The sequence below is a fragment of the Rhinopithecus bieti genome, unplaced genomic scaffold (genome assembly GCF_001698545.2).
Source record: "Rhinopithecus bieti isolate Rb0 unplaced genomic scaffold, ASM169854v2 scaffold_315, whole genome shotgun sequence".
NCBI lineage: Eukaryota > Metazoa > Chordata > Mammalia > Primates > Cercopithecidae > Rhinopithecus > Rhinopithecus bieti.
Genome location: NW_016803481.1, coordinates 4,221,741 through 4,243,753, shown reverse-complemented (window position 1 = coordinate 4,243,753; position 22,013 = coordinate 4,221,741). Strand labels below are relative to the sequence as shown.

General features: G+C 41.1%; 2 protein-coding genes and 2 long non-coding RNA genes across 6 annotated transcripts in view; 2 read left to right on the top strand and 2 right to left on the bottom strand.

Moving 5' to 3' along the window:
• Positions 1-875: 875 nt before the first annotated feature.
• LOC108537765 (uncharacterized) lies at positions 876-5,238 on the bottom strand. Its single transcript, XR_001887922.1, has 3 exons — positions 5,081-5,238; positions 3,485-4,087; positions 876-1,079 (listed from the first exon to the last, which is right to left on the bottom strand). It is a non-coding gene; the product is annotated as an uncharacterized LOC108537765 (long non-coding RNA).
• LOC108537756 (uncharacterized) lies at positions 2,998-21,802 on the top strand. Of its 3 annotated transcripts, XR_001887920.1 has the most exons (7): positions 2,998-3,234; positions 3,876-3,953; positions 14,901-14,992; positions 15,529-15,649; positions 17,988-18,051; positions 20,405-20,515; positions 21,289-21,802. It is a non-coding gene; the product is annotated as an uncharacterized LOC108537756 (long non-coding RNA). The 3 variants fall into 3 exon arrangements; XR_001887916.1 differs by lacking the exons at positions 2,998-3,234; positions 3,876-3,953 and adding an exon at positions 10,492-10,774; XR_001887917.1 differs by lacking the exons at positions 2,998-3,234; positions 3,876-3,953; positions 20,405-20,515; positions 21,289-21,802 and adding exons at positions 10,492-10,774; positions 19,844-20,026.
• Positions 5,490-6,028, top strand: LOC108537748 (40S ribosomal protein S18). Its single transcript, XM_017885434.1, has one exon. It carries the CDS (start codon positions 5,530-5,532, stop codon positions 5,986-5,988), a length of 459 nt encoding a protein of 152 aa, XP_017740923.1. The 5' UTR covers positions 5,490-5,529; the 3' UTR covers positions 5,989-6,028.
• Positions 12,264-22,013, bottom strand: part of EBF2 (EBF transcription factor 2) — a 208,962-nt gene continuing 199,212 nt past the window's right edge. The window contains exons 15-16 of the mRNA XM_017885421.1: positions 21,196-21,363; positions 12,264-15,170 (exon numbers count right to left, since the gene is read on the bottom strand). Of these exons, the coding sequence (XP_017740910.1) occupies positions 15,139-15,170; positions 21,196-21,363 (200 nt within the window). The 3' untranslated portion in view covers positions 12,264-15,138. The remainder of the gene's footprint in view (positions 15,171-21,195; positions 21,364-22,013) is intronic.

The window sequence follows — 22,013 nt, the reverse complement described above, 5'->3', positions numbered from 1 at the left end:
ATAGGACCAAGGAAAGGAAAACATCACCAGGAAAATGTTACATGTGGGGACAATTATTCAATAGGCCCTTGGCTGGGATTTGTGGATATGAACATAATTCAGAGGTAAAAGTAAAATACTGGAATAACACATGGAGGTTTCTTCTATTGGTACAGAAGTACAGAACACAGGAATCAACATGCAGCCAAGTCTTGAGTATTCAAGGAATGATGACCCAATTTGTCGATTACTAAGACTTTTCCTCCCTTTTCTCATCCTCAAATCTGAGTAATATATTTCCAAATTAAGAATTTAGAATTAAGAAAAAATTTTTTTAAACTTTAAAAAGCTGTGGTGTTTCTTAAATTATTTGTAAATTATTTGGAATTGTATTAAAATTTGCACAAAGCTAAAATTTAAGATTCAATTCAAATGTTTTTATATATGTTTGTTTCAATAAAAATAATTCACAAAGTGAAAACCATGAGAACCACAAAATCAATAAGTTCAATATTAACAACAATTAATTTACAGTGATGGATGATGTTTTGCTGAAACAACAGGGGAAAGTGTAATCTTCCCATGTGATCAGGAGCAGTGGAGAACCAAATACTGGAAATCGGTGTTGGAGATCTACAACTTCCAGCTCCTCCACTAGGACATAATGCTTTTTTCCTAGGGTTCTGTCGGCCCCAGCTTGGGGAACACTGCTTTTGCCATTAATGTAGAACTGATTTTCTTCTCCTAAGATCTGCCAGGGAAAGGAGACAATGTGAAACCAAAATCCACCAGATACCCNTGTTTCAATAAAATAATTCACAAAGTGAAAACCATGAGAACCACAAAATCAATAAGTTCAATATTAACAACAATTAATTTACAGTGATGGATGATGTTTTGCTGAAACAACAGGGGAAAGTGTAATCTTCCCATGTGATCAGGAGCAGTGGAGAACCAAATACTGGAAATCGGTGTTGGAGATCTACAACTTCCAGCTCCTCCACTAGGACATAATGCTTTTTTCCTAGGGTTCTGTCGGCCCCAGCTTGGGGAACACTGCTTTTGCCATTAATGTAGAACTGATTTTCTTCTCCTAAGATCTGCCAGGGAAAGGAGACAATGTGAAACCAAAATCCACCAGATACCCTTGTTGTTGCTAAAGGGAATTTAGGGCTATTTGTAGGTTTCAATTAGATACAATTTTGACCTCCTTTCTGGTTTCTCATTACCATGGCTATTAGAGCGGGGGTCCCCAATCCCTAGGCCATGGACTGGTACCAATCCATGGCCTGGTAGGAACAGGGCCACACAGCTGGAGGTGAGCAGCAGGTGAGCGAGTAAAGCTTCATCTGTATTTACAGCCACTCCTATCTCTTGCATTACTGCCGAGCTCCGTATCCTGTCAGGTCAGTGACAGCATTAGATTCTCATAGGAGCACAAACCCTATTGGAACTGCATATGTGAGGGATCTATGTTGGGTGTTCCTTATGAGAATCTAATGCCTGATGATCTGTCCCTGTCTCCATCACCCCCAGATGGGACCATCTAGTTGCAGGGAAACAAGCTCAGGGCTTCCACTGATTCTATATTATGGTGAGTTGTATAATTATTTAGTCATATATTATTAATACAATGTAATAATAGAAATAAAGTGCACAATAAGTGTAATGCACTTCAATCATCCAAAACCATCCCCTTCTTCTGGTCCATGGAAAAATTGCCTTCCACGAAACTGGTCCCTGGTGCCATAAAAGTTAAGGATCACTGTGTTAGAGCATTATCCATCTATTGCCTCTTCAAGATTGCCTGCCTACTGCATTGGACTGGCTATAGCACAGCAGGCAGACACATGCCTTTTCCAGAGACTCCCACATTGATTTCTGAATGACAGGAACACATCCATTAGGCCTGCCTTACATTGTAAGTGGATCCACTTGAAGGAGCAGCCAACCCATGTATTGTGATGTAAATGGTGCTGTTCCGCACTCAGCACTTTCATCTTCTAAGTGTTTCACAAACACTGGCTAATTAATAATCCTCTTTTCTGTGCTGCCAGGGAGGAGTTGTAAGGAAAGAGTGATGGGTGGCTTTCCAGATAAACACATGTTAATTTTTTATCCCAGGCTAAGGGGAAAGAAACAAACATATAGAGCTGAACACTTACTGTGTCTGCCACTATGACATTCATTATTGTATTTAAACCTCACAACGTTCTTGGCAGGCAAAGACTCTTGGCATAAAGGTCTTCTTATCACCATTTTTACAGATGGTGAAATTGCAGCTTGTAAAGATAATTATAGTGAGGGATGGAGGTAGGATTTGAACTCATGTCTGTTGGTTTCCAATGCTCACACCCATTCTGCTACTCCACAGTGCAAAGAGTGGAAGTTTAGCATTTCCACTGTATTAGTCATTATCATTATTATCAATAAGTATTATTTATATTTAATGACCATAATATTTCAAATTTATGTAGCCCTAATCTTTGGGACACTTAGAGTGCTATGCAACTATTCTGCTCTTTTTCAGTTCAGAAGTGGTGATATTTGGATTTTGTATTAAAAGTCATTTTGGTCTCATTCTTGTTTTAAGAGCAATTTTTCATGGGTTCAAACTCTTGGACTTGGGAAAATCTGGGATTGAAAACAATGTTTGCTTTGTCCTCAAAAGTCATAGCCATGACACACCAGATGTTCTAGTCTCTGATAAAAAATTCTTGTTAACTTTTAATAGAAGAAAATGGACTGGTGGTTAGGACACATCTTTTACTTTTTTTTTTTCTATTGCTTACAAAGACCTGGGACTGTGATTTCTCCTGGCTGTGCCACTCACTTCCAAGCACTCTGAGTGCTTGGGACCTATTTCCTGGGTATGGGGCCCATTGTTCTAACCTAATTTTTACTGTTGGATCAAATAATATCTGTGGCCAAATAATGGTCCTATTGCTAGTCACTCTTTTGTCCGCAAATGAACTAGAATGAAACTGTATCTTGACTGCTTTCCTTTTTAGCACCCATGAGATAAGCAAGCGGGGCTGTTGAGAGGAAGATGTTAACTGACCCCCAAGGCAGGACCAGGTGCTGACATCCTGCTCTTTCAAAGATGATGAACCAGAGAATGCTGTGTCACTGCTTGTTCCATTCCCTTGCTGGTACCGGCAAGTGGGAAAGCTGGGATTCAAATCCAAGTCTGTGTCTCCAAAAGCCCGTGTTGAAGCTGCTCTTGTTGCTGGATTTACTGAATCTCTGTCCCATGTAAGTATTTTACATATTCAATAAATTGTTAATTTTTTTATGGAGTGCCTGCTTTTGTCAAGTATTATACTATGCTAGGTGCTAGGAATATAGTAGTGAAGGAAATAGCCAGATAAATGAATTCAACCTTCATTGAGCTTACATTCTCTAAAATACATATTTTTAAAAATTTAATCCTAATAACTATTTTATGTATGCATGTAGTTATATGTATCCACACATATGCATGTATCTGCGTATACATATATACCTGTGTAGTTGTCCTTGTCCTCGTTTTGTGCTTGAGAAGAATGCAGTGATTTATTCACGATTGCATAGTTAAGGATTCTAGAACTTGAGTTTGAATCCAGATCTCTGAGTCCTAGATATTTCCACATTATGACACTGTCTTCTATTCATAAAATGAATTGAAAATAAGGTTTTGCTGTAAAAGGCGGGCTCAGTTTTAGGGAAATAAACAAAAAACCGCCTCCTTCAATATTCCCAATGGTGTGACAGTTTGTATGCCCTTCAACAGATTTCCAAGAGTCGGGCAATGAATTCCTTTCTGTGTATTATTCAGCATAATAAACTTCAGCTGGATGATCACTTTTATTTGTTATTTAGGAAATTGCCTGTGTTGTATTATCTGTATTTGGCAGGATCCAGTGGAGACAGTGAAAAGTGTCACTGAGCTGGGCCACAGAGCTGGTTATCAAGGGTAGTCTACGAGGTCAGAGGTAAGCTGATACGCCGTGGTAGAATGAAGTTCATGGTGCTATGTAGTTCTCCCTTTTTCTTGAATTACCTTGATGCTGACATCCAGACTAAAGTGCCATTCTACGACCTTTCCACCACTTCCCTCTCAGAATCACTCAAAAGAAAATAGAGAGATGAGAAAGAGAGGCATGAATTTATTTTTTGATGAAACTGGGAAAACAGGTTACCCCAAATCATAATGTATGAGAAAGGGGTGGCAATGGCTGTGAAAATCAAACAGGAATGTGGAGAGACTGAGAAAGGCTACTTCAGCTGCTGATGTCAGACAAAGCTGGGGAGAAACAGTGGGACTATCTCGAAGGCCCAAACCAGCAGCCTCTTGTTTGTAGCCACTGGGATGAGCATGTAGTCTGACTGCAGACATATCTCTGGACCTCATCTAGCAGAAAGATGAAGCTCAGTAGGCAGAACTGAATGAGGAAATCACCCAAATGAGCCATAGATGTAAGAAGCGGCCAGTTGGCAAGGAAGAGTGGTCTGGCAGGTGCGGTGGCTCACACCTATAATCTTAGCACTCTGGGAGGCTGAGGAGGATCACTTGAGGCCAGGAGTTCGAGACCAGCCTGGCCAACATGGTGAACCCTGTCCCTATTAAAAAATACAAAAATTAACCAGATGTGGTGATGCATGCCTGTAATCCCAGCTACCTGGGAGACTGAGGCATGAGAATCACTTGAACCCAGGAGGAAGAGGTTGCAGTGGGCCATGATCATACCACTGCACTCCAGCCTTGGTGACAGAACAAGAATCCTTCTCAAAAAAAAAAAAAAAAAAAAAAGGCACGCTCTCTCTCTCTCTCTCTCTTTCTTTCTCTCTCTCTCTCTCACTCTCTCACACACACACAAACACACACACACACGCATGTATACACATAAGAATTCTGAAATAAGAATTTTTGTTATCCTAATACATAGCCCTGACCCTCCCCTCCCAAATTTATGGCAAATAGCTGGTTCAGGAAAAGTTCACTTCAATCAAAGATAAATACTATCAAAAAGGTATCATAATATGATATGTATGCATACACTATGAAGGAGTGGGGAAGGAAAAAGGAAAGGAAAACAATGGATAGTTGATGGACACTCACCAGAAAGAAAAAGGTTCTCATGGAGCTGGTGGTAGTTCTGATCAAGCTCATTGCCTTAATAATTTTAAAAAATAATATTTCTCTGAAACAGTAGCTCAATGCAGAGATGCAGTAGTTCCATGAAAATGGGCAACACAATGAAAACGATGAAGTATAACCTGGAACAACTCGTAAAAATAGTGAAAGAAAAAAATAAAAGCCACTGAGAGATTAGAAGGAACACGAAGGCAGACAAGAGTGAGAAAGGCAAGCAAACGGTGTGCATTTAGAGAGGATGTGACGGACAGAAACGATGGACGCTAGAGAGCCTCACTTGTGTCTTTAGAAAGACCAGAAAGGAAGACCAGAAGGACTCGAATGAAGGAACAGAGAATATATTTTAACATCATAATTAAAGAAATGTTTCCTCTTCCACAGGAGGCTTACACGCCGCCGCTTGTGCTGCCGCCATGTCTCTAGTGATCCCTGAAAAGTTCCAGCATATTTTGCGAGTACTCAACACCAACATCGATGGGCGGCGGAAAATAGCCTTTGCCATCACTGCCATTAAGGGTGTGGGCCGAAGATATGCTCATGTGGTGTTGAGGAAAGCAGACATTGACCTCACCAAGAGGGCGGGAGAACTCACTGAGGATGAGGTGGAACGTGTGATCACCATTATGCAGAATCCACGCCAGTACAAGATCCCAGACTGGTTCTTGAACAGACAGAAGGATGTAAAGGATGGAAAATATAGCCAGGTCCTAGCCAATGGTCTGGACAACAAGCTCCGTGAAGACCTGGAGCGACTGAAGAAGATTCGGGCCCATAGAGGGCTGCGCCACTTCTGGGGCCTTCGTGTCCGAGGCCAGCACACCAAGACCACTGGCCGCCGTGGCCGCACCGTGGGTGTGTCCAAGAAGAAATAAGTCTGTAGGCCTTGTCTGTTAATAAATAGTTTATATACCATATATATATATTTGTAATTAGATGAGCTAAAATATGAGTTTCTAAAAATATATATAGTGCTGGGAAAACTGGATATCTATGTGCAGAAGAATGAAACTAAACTCCCACTTCTCACCCTATTCAATAATGAGCTCCAAATGGGACAAATAACTAAATCTAAGACCTCAAACTATAAGAGCACTAGAAAAAACAATAGTAGAAACACTTCAGGACACTGGTCTGGGAAAAGATTTTATGAATAAGACTTCAAACACATAGGCAACAAAAGCAAAAACAAATGGGGCTATATAAAACTAAAAAGCTCTGTGTAACAAAGAAAATAATCAACATAAAGAAAAAACAGCCTACAAAATGGGAGAAAATGTTTTCAAACTATTCACCCAATAGGGGATTAATATCCAGAATACACAAGAAACTCAAATATCTCAACAGCAAAAGAACAAACAATTCAATAAAAAGGGAGCAAATAATATGAACAGACATTTCTCAAAAGAAGACATACAAATGGCTAATAAATCTATATACAAAAATACTCAACATCACTAAGCATCAGAGAAATGCAATTCAAAACCACAGTGAGGGCTGGGTGCGGTGGCTCCTGCCTGCGGCTCCCGCCCGCAATCCCAGCACTTTGGGAGGTCGAGGGTGGATCCACTGAGGTCAGGAGTTCACGACCAGCCTGGCCAACATGGTGAAACCTCATCTCTACTAAAAATACAAAAAAATTAACTGGGCGTGGTGGTGCATGCCTGTAGTCCCAGCTACTTGGAAACTGAGACAGGAGAATCACTTGAACCCAAGAGGCGGAGGCTACAGTGAGCTTAGATCGTACCAAACTGCACTCCAGCCTGGGTGACAGAGCGAGACTCCATCTCAGGGAAAGAAAAACAAAAATACACTGAGGTATCAGCTCACCCCAGTTAGGATGGCTGTTACCAAAAAGACAAAAAATAACAAATGCTGGTGAAGATGCAGAAAAAAATAGAACTCTTATACACTATTGGTGGGGATGTGAACTACTACAGCTTCCATAAAGAACAGTATGGAGGTTTCTCAAACAACTACAAATAGAACTACCACATGATCTAGCAATCTCACTGCTGGGCATTTATCCAAAGGAAGGGAAATCAGAATATTGAAGAGACATTTGCACCCCCATATTTATTGTGGCACTATTCACAATAACCAATGTATGAAATCAACCTAGATTTCCAACAAAAGATTAATGGATAAAGCAAATGTGGTATATATACACACAATGAAATATTATTCAGTCATAAAAGAATACAATTCCATCATTTGCCATGACCTGGATGGAACTAGAAGACAATATATTAAGTGAAGTAATCCAGGAATAGAAAGTAAAACACTGCATATTCTTACTCATATAATGGAAGCTAAAAATGCTTATCTCATAGAAGTGAAAAGTACAGCAGAAGATACTAGAAGTTGGTAAAGGTAAGGGAAAGAGGAGAACAGGGAAAATTTCTTCAAAGATATGAAATTGTAGTTAGATAGGAGGAATAAATTCTAGAGTTCTATAGCCCTGTAGAATTACTATAGAGTTAACAATAATATACTATATAGTTTCAAATAACTAGAATGAAAAAAAGTGAATGTTCAAGATGTTCAAGAACTGAATGTTCAAGAAATAATAAATGTTCAAGATGATGAATATGCTAATTACCTTTATCTGCTCACTATGCATTATGTGTATTGAAATATCACTATGTACCCCATGAATGTGTACAATTATTGTATGCCAATGAAAAGAAAAAGGTATAATTTGTGGGGAGTGGATGGAGGAGGAAGTGTCATGGTGCCAGACGTGGAGCTTCTTCTCATTGGCTCTTACTAGGGAACAGCTGGATGACAGGCCAAGTAGCCACTGTGGAGTGCAGGTCGATAAAGAGCTCTCCTAGTGCCAGCAGATGGCCAACCTTATCCAAGATGTGGGACAGCATCTCAATGTCTCTCAGCTTACAGTAAACACTGCAATTGTTTACATGTACTATTCTTTCACCAAATTCATTAGGAATCCTTGGAGTAAAATGTCTGCAGACTGATGAGGAGGTAATGTGAATGAATTAGTGGATTTCACCAGAAACTTTGGAAGAGTGCTGGGTATCAGTGTTGCACTAAAGGAAGATGAAAATTGAGCTCTCTTTAGAGGAAACAGAAATAATTCTGTGAGGAGTGTGGATGATATTGTCAACCTGTAATTTTTTGGCAGTGAAAGGGGAGGAACAGGCTCAAAAACTTGAACATGTTATTAAAGTAGCACATGCTTGTCTTCACTCCCTAGAGTGCTGGATACTAAATGTGGTACTTACTTTCAACAGACTCAAGAACTGGTTTTAATTGAAACCATAACCCTACAAACACCAGATTCTGAGATCAGCATTGAACATCTACAATCAGATGTGGTAAAATGTACCAAGTTAGTAAAAGCAAGCAAGGATTTGACACAGACATCTTATTTCATTGCTAAAAACAGTCTGCATCACATAACCTTCTCTCTTCAGTACAAACCAACAGTGATAGCACATGTATACATTCATTTGACTTGCAAATGATCCAATTGAGAGATTCCTGTGTTCATTGATGGAAAGCGTTGCTGGTAATATGTGGATTCTACAGTTACTCTAGAATTATTAGATGAGCTAAAATATGAGTTTCTAAAAATATTAGAGAAAACACCTGTTAAGTTGAAAAGGATCAGAAACTGGAAGGCCAATCAGTCATTTAATAAACCAAAAATAGATGATATTTATCAGAGATACCACTTCTTTATCTTTGGTCCAGAATTCCATTTTAATAGATAGTATCACAGATGTGCCTATAAACCCACGTTTTCAGAAATGATCTACATTTGCATTCCCTAGGCCACTACTTCTTTTCTTTTTTTTTTTTTTTTTAATTAAGTGTCAGAATACATGTGTAGAACATGCAGGTAGGTATACGTGTGCCATGGTGGTTTGCTGCACCTATTGACCCCTCGTCTAAGTTCCGATCCCTCACCCTCCCCACCCCGTAACAGGCCCTGGTGTGCATTGTTTCCCTTACTGTGTCCATGTGTTTTCATTGATCAACTCCCACTTATGAGTGAGACCATGTGGTGTTTGGTTTTTGTTTCTGTGTTAGTTTGCTGAGGATGATGGCTTCCAGCTTCATCCATGTCTCTGTAAAGGACAGAAACTCATTCTTTTTCATAGCTGCATAGTATTCCATGGTGTTTACATACCATATTTTCTTTTTTTAAAAATTATTATTATACTTTAAGCTCTAGGGTACATGTGCACAACGTGCAGGTTTGTTACATATGTATACNAAAAAAAAAAAAAAAAAAAAAAAAAAAAAAAAAAAAAAAGAAATGTTTCCAGAAATAAAAGACGACTTGAATCTACACATTGAAAGGGAACACTGGGAAAAAAATAACACAGGACAATCAACATCCAGCTATATCCTGGTAAAGGGACTGGCTTCCCATAGAAAGCCTCTGGGGCTGGCAGACAAAAAGATCAAGTCCCTTGTAAATAGAGAGACCATGAGTTAGTCTCAGTTTGCACCTGTTTTCCAGCCATAATTATGTATTGTGCTCCCCTTCACTCTCAAAAGTGTCATGACTTACACAAAAAAATTATAGGATTGCCTTGCTTAAATAAGGAAAATAAGAGGCGAAGAAAAGCATGGCTTTAGATATCGCCACAGCAACACAGCAAATAAACAACAACTCCTGTGAATCCTCAAAGGATAAACCCCCCAATTTTAGATTTAATACTTAACCAAATAGCCATTCAAATAGAAATAATCTCTTTTTGGTGTGCATGAACCAAGAAGCATAATTCTCCTAAGTCCTTCTTGATCGAACTGCTAGAAACCAAACTTCAGTGAACCAAGAAGAAAGAGGAAGATGTGTGCCAGGTGTGCCCCAATTTAAAATCATTTCTTTCCACTTTTCCCAAGATATTCCCCCTCTGTACTCACTAATTCAGTTAATGATATCCCAAAATCTGATTGTCTAACTGGTAAACTGGGATTTATTCTAGTAACCCCATTCTCTTCATTCCAACGTTTCGTTAGTTGGTAACTCTTGTCAAACTGTAAAACGTTCTCTCTCAAATCTTTCCTCTGCTTTCCATCTCTATTGTCATGCCTTAGTTCAGGTATGAGTCATTTGTGCTTAGACTATTGCAATAGTATCTTAATTGCAGGAGCAATTTTAAAACATTTCACAACCGTTGCCACACAGGTGCTGAGCAATTAGAAAGGACACCAGTCATAAACAATGGCCCAGCATACTGGTGCTCATCAGCTGTCTTTGGTCCTTGCCTAATTGGTCTCCTTGCCTCTAATATCTACAATCTCCAATCCATCACCCATATTGTAGTTACTATGATTTATCTAAAGCCTAAAGTTGATCATGTCACTCCATAAGTTTCTTTTAGTTCCATTACCTGCAGTGTAGATCAGTGTATGAAGTCTAAAGTCTTTGGCATTGTGAACAAAGTCTTTTAGGACATAGTCCCCACCTAATTCTTAAAGTTTCAAATTTTAACTCTCTCATATTCAGTGCCCAACAGCCACTCTGGACTTCTTGCCATTTGGTAAATGCACGAAAGACTCTTTGAGATTCAAGTGTGTGGTTAACATTGTCCTACCTGGAACAGGAATGGAATGTACATTTCCCTAAAAGATCCAGATTCTGGTTCTAGAATCACATCTGAGTGAGAGAATCCACACGGGGTAAGTTCCAGGGCTGAACAACCTCTCCAACAGGCGACCAGCCAGAGGTTGCCTCCTCCTCATTTCCTTCCCATTTTGAGTTTTCTCTGTTAAACTCAATGTAAACAAATGTGGCTGGATAGCCACATTACATTATAGACACACTTCATAATTCTTTTGATTAGTTGACTGACAAGAGAGTCCCTAAGGAGTGGATTCTGCCAATGATGCCATTTTCTGTCGTTTGTAACAAATCAGCGGCCTCTCCCACATGACAAGGCAGGACTGCCTCTGGGAGTCCGAACTGAGTCCGCTCATTCACTCATCCAACAAGCATGTGTTGAGAACCTCAGTCACATATGGGGTTGAGACTGATGCGGTCCCTGTCCTTATGAGTTTTCTGTCTAAAGTGGAGGGAGCAGCCAGCAGGAAACAAACAAATGAATGCAAAGTGTGACAAGGGAACAAACAGAGTTTAATTACGGAGAATAAGAAGGGGAATCTGCATCACAGGTGGTCACTGGAGGCCTCCCTCAGTAGGTGATATTTAAACTGAGGCCTGAAGGATGAGAAGGCAACAGCCATGCAGAGATCGAAGGGAAGAACGTCCTACTAGGCAAAGAGCTAGTTTTCACTGAGAAAGTCAAAAACGCAGTAACTTTTTCAGTGTTTAGAAGCAGCATTTCATCCACTTCTGTGAGGAGGGCAATGTGTGTGGTTTGAAGATATCTGTACCCTCCTAGAGAGAAATGAACTAATCCAGTTTTAAGTACACGTGTGAATACTCTGGTTGAAAAATCACACGTAGGATCCAGTTCTCCTAAGTTGCTTTGTGAATTTCCCTTCGCATGCCTTTGTGTTGTCCTTCCCATCTGGAGGGCTCGCTACTAACCTCCTCTACTGTAAAACTCCTGCTAGTCTTTGGAGCCCTGGTCCAGCCCTGCCTCCCATGAAGGAACCCTCTCTGACAACTCCAACCCTCTGTCTGGGTGTCTTCTCCAAGCCTCTGCACGCTATCTTCTTGAGTGAGCTATTGTCTATGTATTATTTTCTTCCATGAGTATACATCTCCCTCCTTTCCTATGATTTAAGAAGAGACGTCAAGTCTTTGTGTTCTAGCCTGCGATTCTTCACCAAGTGTCTGACAGCTCAAGTTTTAACATTTGTTCAACAAGCAATTTCAAATCAGGGGAGCCTTCCCACCTACCTCAGGAATTCTATATAGCCAAAATCCAACAGAGCAAACAAGATCCTTTCAGTTTTGAGGTTTTTTTTATGAATGAATTTGAACAGATGGATATATAGATGAATATATACAGAAAAATGAACAAAAGTCATATGCTCTCCTTTAAGGGAATAACTTAGTACACATTCCATTTAAACAAAATCTATAGTAAGAGTTCCTCAAATAGAACTCAGGGACCAGCAGTTATGAGAAAATTGCCAACATTAAGAACACATTCCAAACTACTACTCCAAAAAAATAAAAGCAAAGGTCCACTCATTTTACAGTACAAAATTTTATTTTTTTGTTAGGATAATTTAAAGTTTAAAACTGAAGTAGACATATTCATTTTACAAACAAGATATTCTTTAAGTAAGACCATTAAAACAGTAAACAAAAAAGCTGTCTTTACAAAAGCTCTGTGCATAGCAACTTTATACTGTATATAACTGACAAAGCAAAACAATAAAATGAAACTATACAGTTGGAAAATGAAACCTTACTGTACAAAAGGTAGAGAAGTTAATGGTTTTTAAACCATGCATATTGAAATGTGCAAAGAAAAACTGAGAAGAATTACAATGCTATAACAAAAGAATGAGATAAATAATGAAGTAAATTGTCCCTTTAAATGAAAAAAATCTTACACAGCTCCTCTTACAAACATAGGATAGAGTTTCTAGTTACCAATAGAAATACTCGTATTCCAAGTGGCACAAAAATAACTTGGGACTGGAATGATTGAATAGCAATGACTAACGAGGGCAGGGTAGCTTTGTTTTTAATTTATTAGTACACTAAAAATAATCCTTACACACATTTGTACAATTAAATAGCTCTGTTGCCGCCAGGGTTCTAGCTGAATGGTCAAGGATGTCTGGTATTTAGTTACACGCATCTTTCGGTGTAAAGCTACCAACAAATTCTACAATCATTTTGAAGACAGTACTGCACTCATCTTCATGCAAGAGGAAAATTCACAGGTTCTAAAAGCAATGCTACTTTAAAAAAAAAAAAAATTCCTTATGTTGGATTGGCTCAAATCCAGGGCTAAACATGCTTAATTTTGCTCTGCCTTCACTTTTGGAAGGTAACGTTCGTATTCCACACATTCTTCCCCTTCCATCAATCAGGTTTCTCACTGGGGGACTTTTTCTCTTACGTTTCCGTGTATTTTGGCGTATTAAGCCCTGACTAGGAGGGACTGTCAGCAGTACTTACAAGCATGCCAGGTTTCTAAAACCTTGAATTCTCATGTGCATAGAAATAGCGTAAGTCATATTGGGTAATTCCAGAATGGGTTAAAGGCAAATAAGACAGTTGGGGCTGGATAGGTGTGGGCCTGCATCAATGGGTCAAAGAGAAGGTATGCAGAATTAATGAAGTAATCTAAAATTGGCTCAGATGCACTCATGATGTTTTTCCGTGAGTGCTGCATCTATTTCTAACGCTGAAGTCCCAACTAAGATCCCCAAACTAAGTCTGTGTATAGATTCTACTGTGGTGCTCATGAGTCAATAAGGAGAACCCCAGTGTGGAAACAAGTGACATCCTTATTGGCAATCCAGATATGCCTGGATGTGTCTCTAGGATCACATAGGCTTTCAAGAATCAACCACTGTTAGCAGCTAAGGCAAGGTTCTTCCCTTCTAAGAGCTAGTCACAAAACTATGAAGAGCCCAGCAAAGGGCTGGGTAACTGTGCTGCATAGAACACCGACGTTCCTAATCTCTGGATCTCCCAAGAATCTGGTCTTGCCTTTCTTTGAACATCAGAAGAGGGGATTAGGGCTTTTAATATCCCTCTCCCACATCCCATCTCATTCTTGGCTAGAAACAGTGTTGAGAGGGGTAGCTGTTTTTCAAGAGACTTTAATGCCATAAAAGAGGAAATTTAGAAAAGGACTTGGATGTTCTAAGACTGACTCTAAAGAGTCCATCAAACAGAGTTATCTTCTCCAAACCCTGTTTCTGAAGTTCTATGGGGCTGTGTACCTCTGTACTGAACCAGGCACCCAAAGAGGAGGGAGTGGTGGGGTTCTGGTGAGGAATTCCCAAAGGGTCCCTTGGTTAAGAAAGTCTGTGGTTTTGGCTCTGCTAGAAGGTGAGACACTTCCTTCCTTGGGATGCTGAAATCCTGAGACACACGCAAAGATGGGAATTCTCTGGACTGCTCAGGGGAGAGTGTTGAAAACTAATAATATGAATTTTTAAAAAATATTCACAGAGTGTGGACTATTTAGAAATCAGACGAAACTGGGAATGAATTGATGGATTGGAGTATTTGTGTGTGCATGTGCTAGAGTCTCTGTTTCTGCATTAGGTTGTTCTATGGGAATCTACATGTTCATGCCCTTGAGTCAATAAAATGATGGAAAAGAAGGGGGTGCAGGACAGGGGATAAGAGTCTAGTAAGTAACTGCAGTAATAATCACACACCTTTAAAACTTGTTACTACATGTTTGCATCATTTTCATTTTACATCAGGAAGAGAAATCCCTCTCTCTTCCAAAAAAAGGTCTTAATTTCTACCTCTACTTACAATAAGTTACATATATTTAAAATTGTATAAACATTTTAATAATTTTTCCCTTTTTTTTGTTCATTTTTTTTTTAGAGGATTAGCCTAATAAGCAAATCACCAAACACACATACATTTCATCATTCAATTCAGGTTACGTTTTAAGAAAGTCTTCCATGCTGGTACCCTGTTTTGTTCAATTTTTTCTGCATAAACTAAATTGGTATCTGAAAGGCTTCATAGAAAATAGAAACTTTCAACTTTTTTTTCCTACAAAGAAAAACAAATAGTATCCAAAATATTAAGCATTAATTGTTTGCCAATTTTTTCTTAAATATTTTACAAACATAGGAAGGTGGTTTTCATAATGTTCGTAACAAAGAATTGCATTTCTGCTCCTAGCACTGACTACGTCAATGACACCTTTTGTCCTTGTCCCCAAGAGGGTCAGTTTGTGTAGCCACCGTCAGAGCTATAGGAGGACGTGGGACCAGGTAAGATGTCGGCTCCTTGCAGACCCAAGGGTGTCCATCGTGTTCATGTGGGGGCACCACTACACCCCCGTAAGAGCTCGTAGTGCTTTCTTCATTATTGGTCCATCAGAGTAAGTAGTTTTGTGCTATAAGAAAGCAGTTCTTCTTTACATCGGGGGTACAACAAGTCCCGTCATGGCTGCAAACAAAGAGTGGCACAGGAATGAGACTTGGGGACTTTTTATGTATGTTCAAGGCTATGACACAGAGTGAGGGGCAGGAGATGGGAATGATAGAGTCTGATGCCATTCAAGGACACAGTGCCCTCAGCTGATATGAGGACCGGTTCTCCTAGCAGACAGCCCGTTAAAGGCACTGAAGCCTTATGGAATCACTGAAGTACAAGGAAACCTTGATGAAGTTTTGCCTGGGAGGCCAGGAGTTATGTTTTGTTTTATATTAACGGGTTGTATAAATGAGACAACAGATGTAAACATGTAAGCTAAACTGTAATATATGCATGATATATTTTTTTATTCGACTAAAATAATTTCCAGATTATACTCCTCCAAATCACTTAGTTGGAACAGGAAAGGAACTTCCAGGTGCTGAGCCTGTTGATTTACCAGGGCATCGTTGATAACAAATCAAGCTTTTTATCTACCCTTCACTTCTTTGGTGAGTGCATTTTTTTTTTTTTTTAATTAGCTCATCTTCCTTTGGTGCTCACTGCTCATGTCTGATGCTCATTGCAAATGAATGCTGATGACTGGAATAGAAGACTTCATTTAGTTCCTTAATTCCCACTCTTTTTTTGAGGTGGAATCTTGTTCTGTCACCCAGGCTGGAGTGCAGCGGGGCCATCTCGGCTCATTGAAACTTCCCAGGTTCAAGTGATTCTCCTGCCTCAGCCTCCGCCTCCTGAGTAGCTGGGACCATAGGTGCATGCCACCATGCCTGGTGAATTTTTGTATTTTTAGTAGAGAATGGGGTTTCACCATGTTGGCCAGGTTGGTCTTGAACTCCTGGCCTCAGGTGATTCACCCACCTCAGCCTCCCAAAATGTTGGGATTACAGGTATGAGCCACCGTGCTCAGCCCCCAATTCCTACTCTTCATCACCCTATATAAATGGAGTAATCCAATTCTTTCTCCCTCCATCGGGCCAAGAGGATTCAGACAATGCCTCTCTGGGTGGAATCACTTCCCAGGGTTTCCCTAGATGTGGCAAATAAAGCAGCACCAGCACAATGTGGAAAAATCCCACAGCAAAATGTATTCCGCCAGCCTTGGCTTTCAGAGGATGAGCCCATGGGATTTTCACATTCTTGGAAAATGGCAGAGTAGTTTCCTTGCATCAGAGCCTTTAAAATCATATCTAGAATTTGATCCTTTGCATTTTGCTATCTACATTGCATCTAAGGAATTAGTCAATATAATAGAAGCATTTTGCTGAGTGTTGCTTACTAAGCTTCCATGCAAATGGCTGAAATTCTCTCTGCTTTTCTCAACGCTTCCATCTCTTTCTCTGCCCCTTTTTTCCACATCAGCTAGTCCTCTCGGGCAAAATTGTCAGCCGTCTATTTCCCTGCCCATACAGCCTTTATTGAATGTTTGTGAGATCTGGATTAAGGTCTTACACAGCTAGCAAAGCCTTAATTATTTTTGCCTGTATTACTATATATTGAATCAATGTAACTTTTCAATAAAGGCGGTTCAATTCTGGACACTCCCTGATGACTTAGAGATATAGCAACCCTAGTAATTATTCCAGAGTGTAGGAGGTTTTTTTTTTTTTTTTTTTTTTTCCTGGAGGGAGCTGGAAAAGGAATCAGACACATAGTGTGTAATATTATCTCGACAATCTATACTCATCAACTGGAAGCAGCTGATAAATGAGGTAGAAGGTGGAACCATGCTGTATGTGGAGCTCTCTGGCATGGAATTCTGACTCACATTCTGAACTTCAATTTGTCTATTATATTTAAAACTCCTGACTCGGCACGGTGGCTGATGCCTGTAATCCCAGCTCTTTAGGAGGCTGAGATGGGAGGATCACTTGAGCCCAGGAGTTCAAGACCAGCCTGAGCAACATGACGAAAACCCATCTCTACAAAAAATACAAAACTTAGCCAGGCATGGTGGTACATGCCTATAGTCTCAGCTACTCAGAAGGCTGAGGTAAGAGAATCTCTTATTGAGCCCAGGAGGTCAAGGCTGCGGTAAGCCATGATGGTACCACTGTGCGACAACCTGCGTGACAGAGTGAGACCCTGTCTCAAAAAGAAAAATCCTCAGCCCCTTCCTTTTCTGCGTGCTCAGAGAGATACCAAAGGGGCTCATAGAACAGCAGAGGTGCTCAAAGAACAAGAACCCCTGAATGACAGAGAAGAACAGATTTGAGATATATCCCTTCCTCCTAGTCCTACATCCAGACTGGGTAGGCTTGATCTCTGCTAGGTGGGGACTCTGACTTTTTGCTTGTAGAAACCATAGCCAACAGACAGAAAGCAATTATCTCCCTTTGAACCAGGTGGAAAGTAGGTATGGGTATAGGGTAAAGATAAGAATTTCACTCTCATTGTCCATGGAGACACAGTGGGCTGCCAGAGCACAAGCTCTGGAGTCCACATGTCTGGGTTCAAGTCATCAGACTCTTCCTGTGTGGCCTTGGGTAAACTGCTTAACTAAGAATGGTGATAATGGCATGACTTTGACTTAGACATAATTATCCTAAGGCACTCAGTTCGGCACCTTGCCTGTAGTGCTCAGGATAGTTAGCAAGCCTCAGAGAGTGTGGGCGGCACATGCCTTTGCAGGCAATGAAGTCTAGAGAAGGGCCCCTCCCCAGCCTGTGATCACCCAGGCACTCAGCCCACATTGTCACCCTCCCACTGTATCTCTAAAGAGATGGAGCTCCCTGTCCAGCAGGCCTCTGAGATCCCAGGATTTTTGTTGTTGTTTTCAGTGACTGTGCATTAAATGTCAGCTTCGTTTCCTCCCTCTCTCTACTCAAGGGAACTTCACAATGCTGGACACTGAGCTTCCATGCACCTGGTCTAAAATGAGGAAGAGCAGAAGGTAAGGCCTCTAAGGGCATCCTTTGTGAACCCTCGCCTCCTCTCAGCCAGGCTGTAGGAAATATCTGTTACCTTGCCTAGTTCTTCACACAAATTAGTCCGCAACAACCTTTGGGGATAGCTGTCGATTTTCTATTTAACAGACTGGGAAACTGAGGCTCTGAGAGGATAAGGGCATGCACAGATTGACACAGCCTGGAAAGAGCTGAACTAGAACTCAACACACGACTGGTGAGATGGTGGCCGGCGCTCTTCCCGTGGCTAATACTCTGAGGTTGTCCTCAGGATTCTCTGTTATTTCTCTACACCTCACTTGATATTTTCATAGTTTTTTTTGCAATTTCTTTTTAGGCTACTGCCCTAAATTGAGAGGTGCTTCTATTTTTCTCCTCCCCAACCTACTCCAAAATTTTAGAAAGACTACATATGGGCTATGGTGTATACTGCTAAGGTAACTGGTGCACTGAAATCTCAAATCACCAGTAAAGAATTTATCCATGTAATCAAAAACCATCTGTACCCCCAAAATTAATGAAATTTTCTTTTTTAAAACACCTATAAAACTTATTTTAAAAAATCTTTTAGAGATGGGGTCTCGCTATGTTGCACAGTCTGGGCTCAAGCAATCCTCCTGCCTCAGCCTCCCAAGTATCTGGGACTATAGGTGTGTGCCACCACACCTGGCCCCTTCTTCTTTTAAAGGTTCAAATCACCAGAGGAATGTGGAGGGAACTGAAGGATTCAAATGAGGTTTGGAACTTTGCAATGACTCTAGAAATGAAGCTAGAGCCTAGAGCCTAGAGCCTGTGCCTACATGCAACTCACCAATTCACTGCTCCTATAAACCTATCAGGAACATGCCACTCAGCCTGAGCACCCTGAGGGGTGGTGACCAGAAGTTTATGTGGCTGGGGATCCTGGAGAGGGTCTTCTGTTTCTGCTGCAGCTGCCCTCAGAGGGAACCTCACTAAGACCAAGCAAGGTTTCCTTCCAGCTCTTTGGGCTGACTCAAACCTAACTTCAGTAACACCACAGGAGCCTTGGGCATGCAGCAAGAGGTGGGGTGGGGATGACAGGCCCTGGAGTCTGTAAGAAGCTTGTCCTGGCCACACTGTAGGCTGAGAGCCGGGTAAAACAGAAGATCTGAGACAACCAGCTCCACATTGAGAGAGGAGGTGGGGAAAGGGTGACAGGTGAAAGTCAAGTATCCTTTTTTCCTTTAAGTAAACCTGAACCTATGTGTTAAGTGGCCAGGAATGAGGAAAGGGCCGCATCCATCCTGTCTTCCTCCCGTCCAATGCGGAGGAAAGCCTGCACCCCTCCTTGGTCTGTCTCAATCTGCATTTTGCCTGTAAGACTTGCTGGGCCTCTACTCGGGTTAAGGTCAATGAATAAAACCAGAGAACTTAGAAAGAAACATCAACACTGAAGAGGTCATGGGGAAGAGGAAGGAAAGTACAGTGATTATTCAGCTATCATCTTCATTTCCCTGTCTGGAGATGAAGGCATCATGGAGAAAACTCTGGGCACATCCCCTAAGGATGGGATGGAAACCACTGGTCTTTGATGAAAGACGGGGCAGGTGGAGACACTTAGATACAGGCTCAGCCTATTTCTCTATGAATTAGACATCTGGGTGAAAATCCCTGCCAAAAAAATCCATGAAATTTCCAGATGTTTCCAACTACCCACACATTGGGTGGCATATAGACCCAGCTGCTTCGTCTAGTTAGACATAAAATAATTTTCAACAGTGTTTCTGAGTGCTGGGTTTTCCATTCTGGTTTTGACAGTTTCTCTGTCGAGACACTTGACTTCCAGAAGACACCACCATCCTCAGGAACCTAACGTACCTCCCAGAGCTCTGCTCAGCCACAAGAGAATGACCTCTCACAGGTGTCCCAAAAGAATGAAGAACCCACACTCGACTCTATCATCAAACCACCAGGCAGATGCCATCCCAAAGACAATGCAGCCCATCCAAGGTTCCCCATAAAGCACTACTGACCTCACAGCCTTTGATCCATGAGGGGTTAATGAAACCTCTTCCCTTTTTCGTTTTACCCAACCCTGCTTGTTGTAAGTATTTTCTTGCCAAGACACGAGAGGAGCAGCCTAAAAATAATATGGGTTGCCGGTGAGCCCCAGTCCGCAGCAGTTTCCAATTTATTCTTTTGCTGTCGGCTTCCCCTAATCCATGATGAGATGATTTGATTTTCATATATTCATCACATTTGTGTTATATCATGCCATATTATATTTTAGAACATTGCTCAAAAATGGGTTTGATGGATAATTTTTGTTCTTAGAAACGGTATGTCTTTTCTTTCTATTCTGCACAACCTCCTAATCAGGCACCTGCTATCAATTTGACTTGCATGTAACCAGGATTCTCAGAACTTGTTGGTTGCTCCTGCTGGCTCCTGTCCATGTGTGCCAAGAGGCCGTGACGGCAAGCAGATTAGGTAAGCAGAAAGCACTACGTGGTATGCCATGGGGTGACTGGGCATTTTCTGAGAGATAGCAGAATGGCCCTGTGGACAGCATAGGGCTGGGAAGTCCAGACACTCCTCAATTGTATGTATGGCTCTACCATGGTTAATTCCATTGCCTGCAGAGTTTGCTGATGTCTGTTTTCCCCGATCTTGCTTTTTAAAAAACTTTTAGTATTTTTTGAGATGGAGTTTTGCTCCTGTTGCCCAGGCTGGAGTACAATGCCGTGATCTCGGCTCACTGCAACCTCCACCTGCCCGGTTCAAGCGATTCTCCTGCCTCAGCCTCTCAAGTAGCTAGGATTACAGGCACCCACAACCACACCCAGCTAATTTTTGTATTTTAAGTAGACACAGGGTTTTACCATGTTGGCCAGGCTGGTCTCAAACTCCTGACCTCCAAGTGATCTGCCTGCCTTAGCCTCCCAAAGTGCTGGGATTACAGACATGAGCCACCATGCCTAGCCCCATCTTGCTTTTAGATGGAGCACTCACCTGACTGTATAAGCCATTTATGTCCCATGATGAGAACAGCAAAGCATCTCTTTGCAGGTAAACAGCTGAGCTATACAATGATGTGCTGTTTGTTCTTACTTTGCCAACCCTATGGTACATTGTGTCATGTGTAACCCCAAAATAGAACCCTCACTTACCTCTGAATCCATTTCCATTGCCACTGGAGCAGGCAGGTGAAGGGGAGCCTTGCGGCCTGATGACAGGGGCAAAGGCACTCTTCTGTTTGACAGCAGGAAAAACTGAAGAGGAAAATGGGAGGATGGAGGATGTGCTGGAAGACCCGACGGTGGGACTCGATGACATGACTGGAAAGCAAATGCACAATCCTTGTTTAGAAATTAAGATCTTCCTTCAGTTCACATATTTGGCACAACTTTATTGAGAAATTATTAGTTTCCCGGCATTGTTCCAGATTGCAGGGATAAAAAAAAAAAAAAAAAAAAAAAAAAAAAAAAGTTGAATGTGACAACATTGCCACCCTGTCCAGTGGGAGGAACAGACACATAAAACAACTAATATGGTAATGATGCTATTAGAGGAAGGTACCAACGCTTGGGAGAGTAGGGAAGGCAGCTTCAGGAAGTGATGTTGGAACAGGTCTTCATTCACAAGCAGCAGCTTGGCAAGAGAGAAGACTGAGGCCAAACATGCCTGAAAAATCATCAAATCTACCCAGCAATGGAAATCACTTTTACACCCTACAAAAAAAGTCCTATTTGGGAGCTATGTGCTTTCCCGGTAACTCCTAAGGCTCCAGAGGTTTGGTCTGTAGGGTTAACATCTTCTCTGAGAGTGCCATCTCTATGGGCCATATCCTCATTAAATGTAAAAGTTTATTAACATTCAGAAAATTGTCTCCCTCTCTCGTACTTTCAGTGCTCTTGGGAAATATAGCTGCAAGTTGGCCTCCCCTGACATGTTTAGAAAAAAACACCAATATTAGTGGTATTAACAT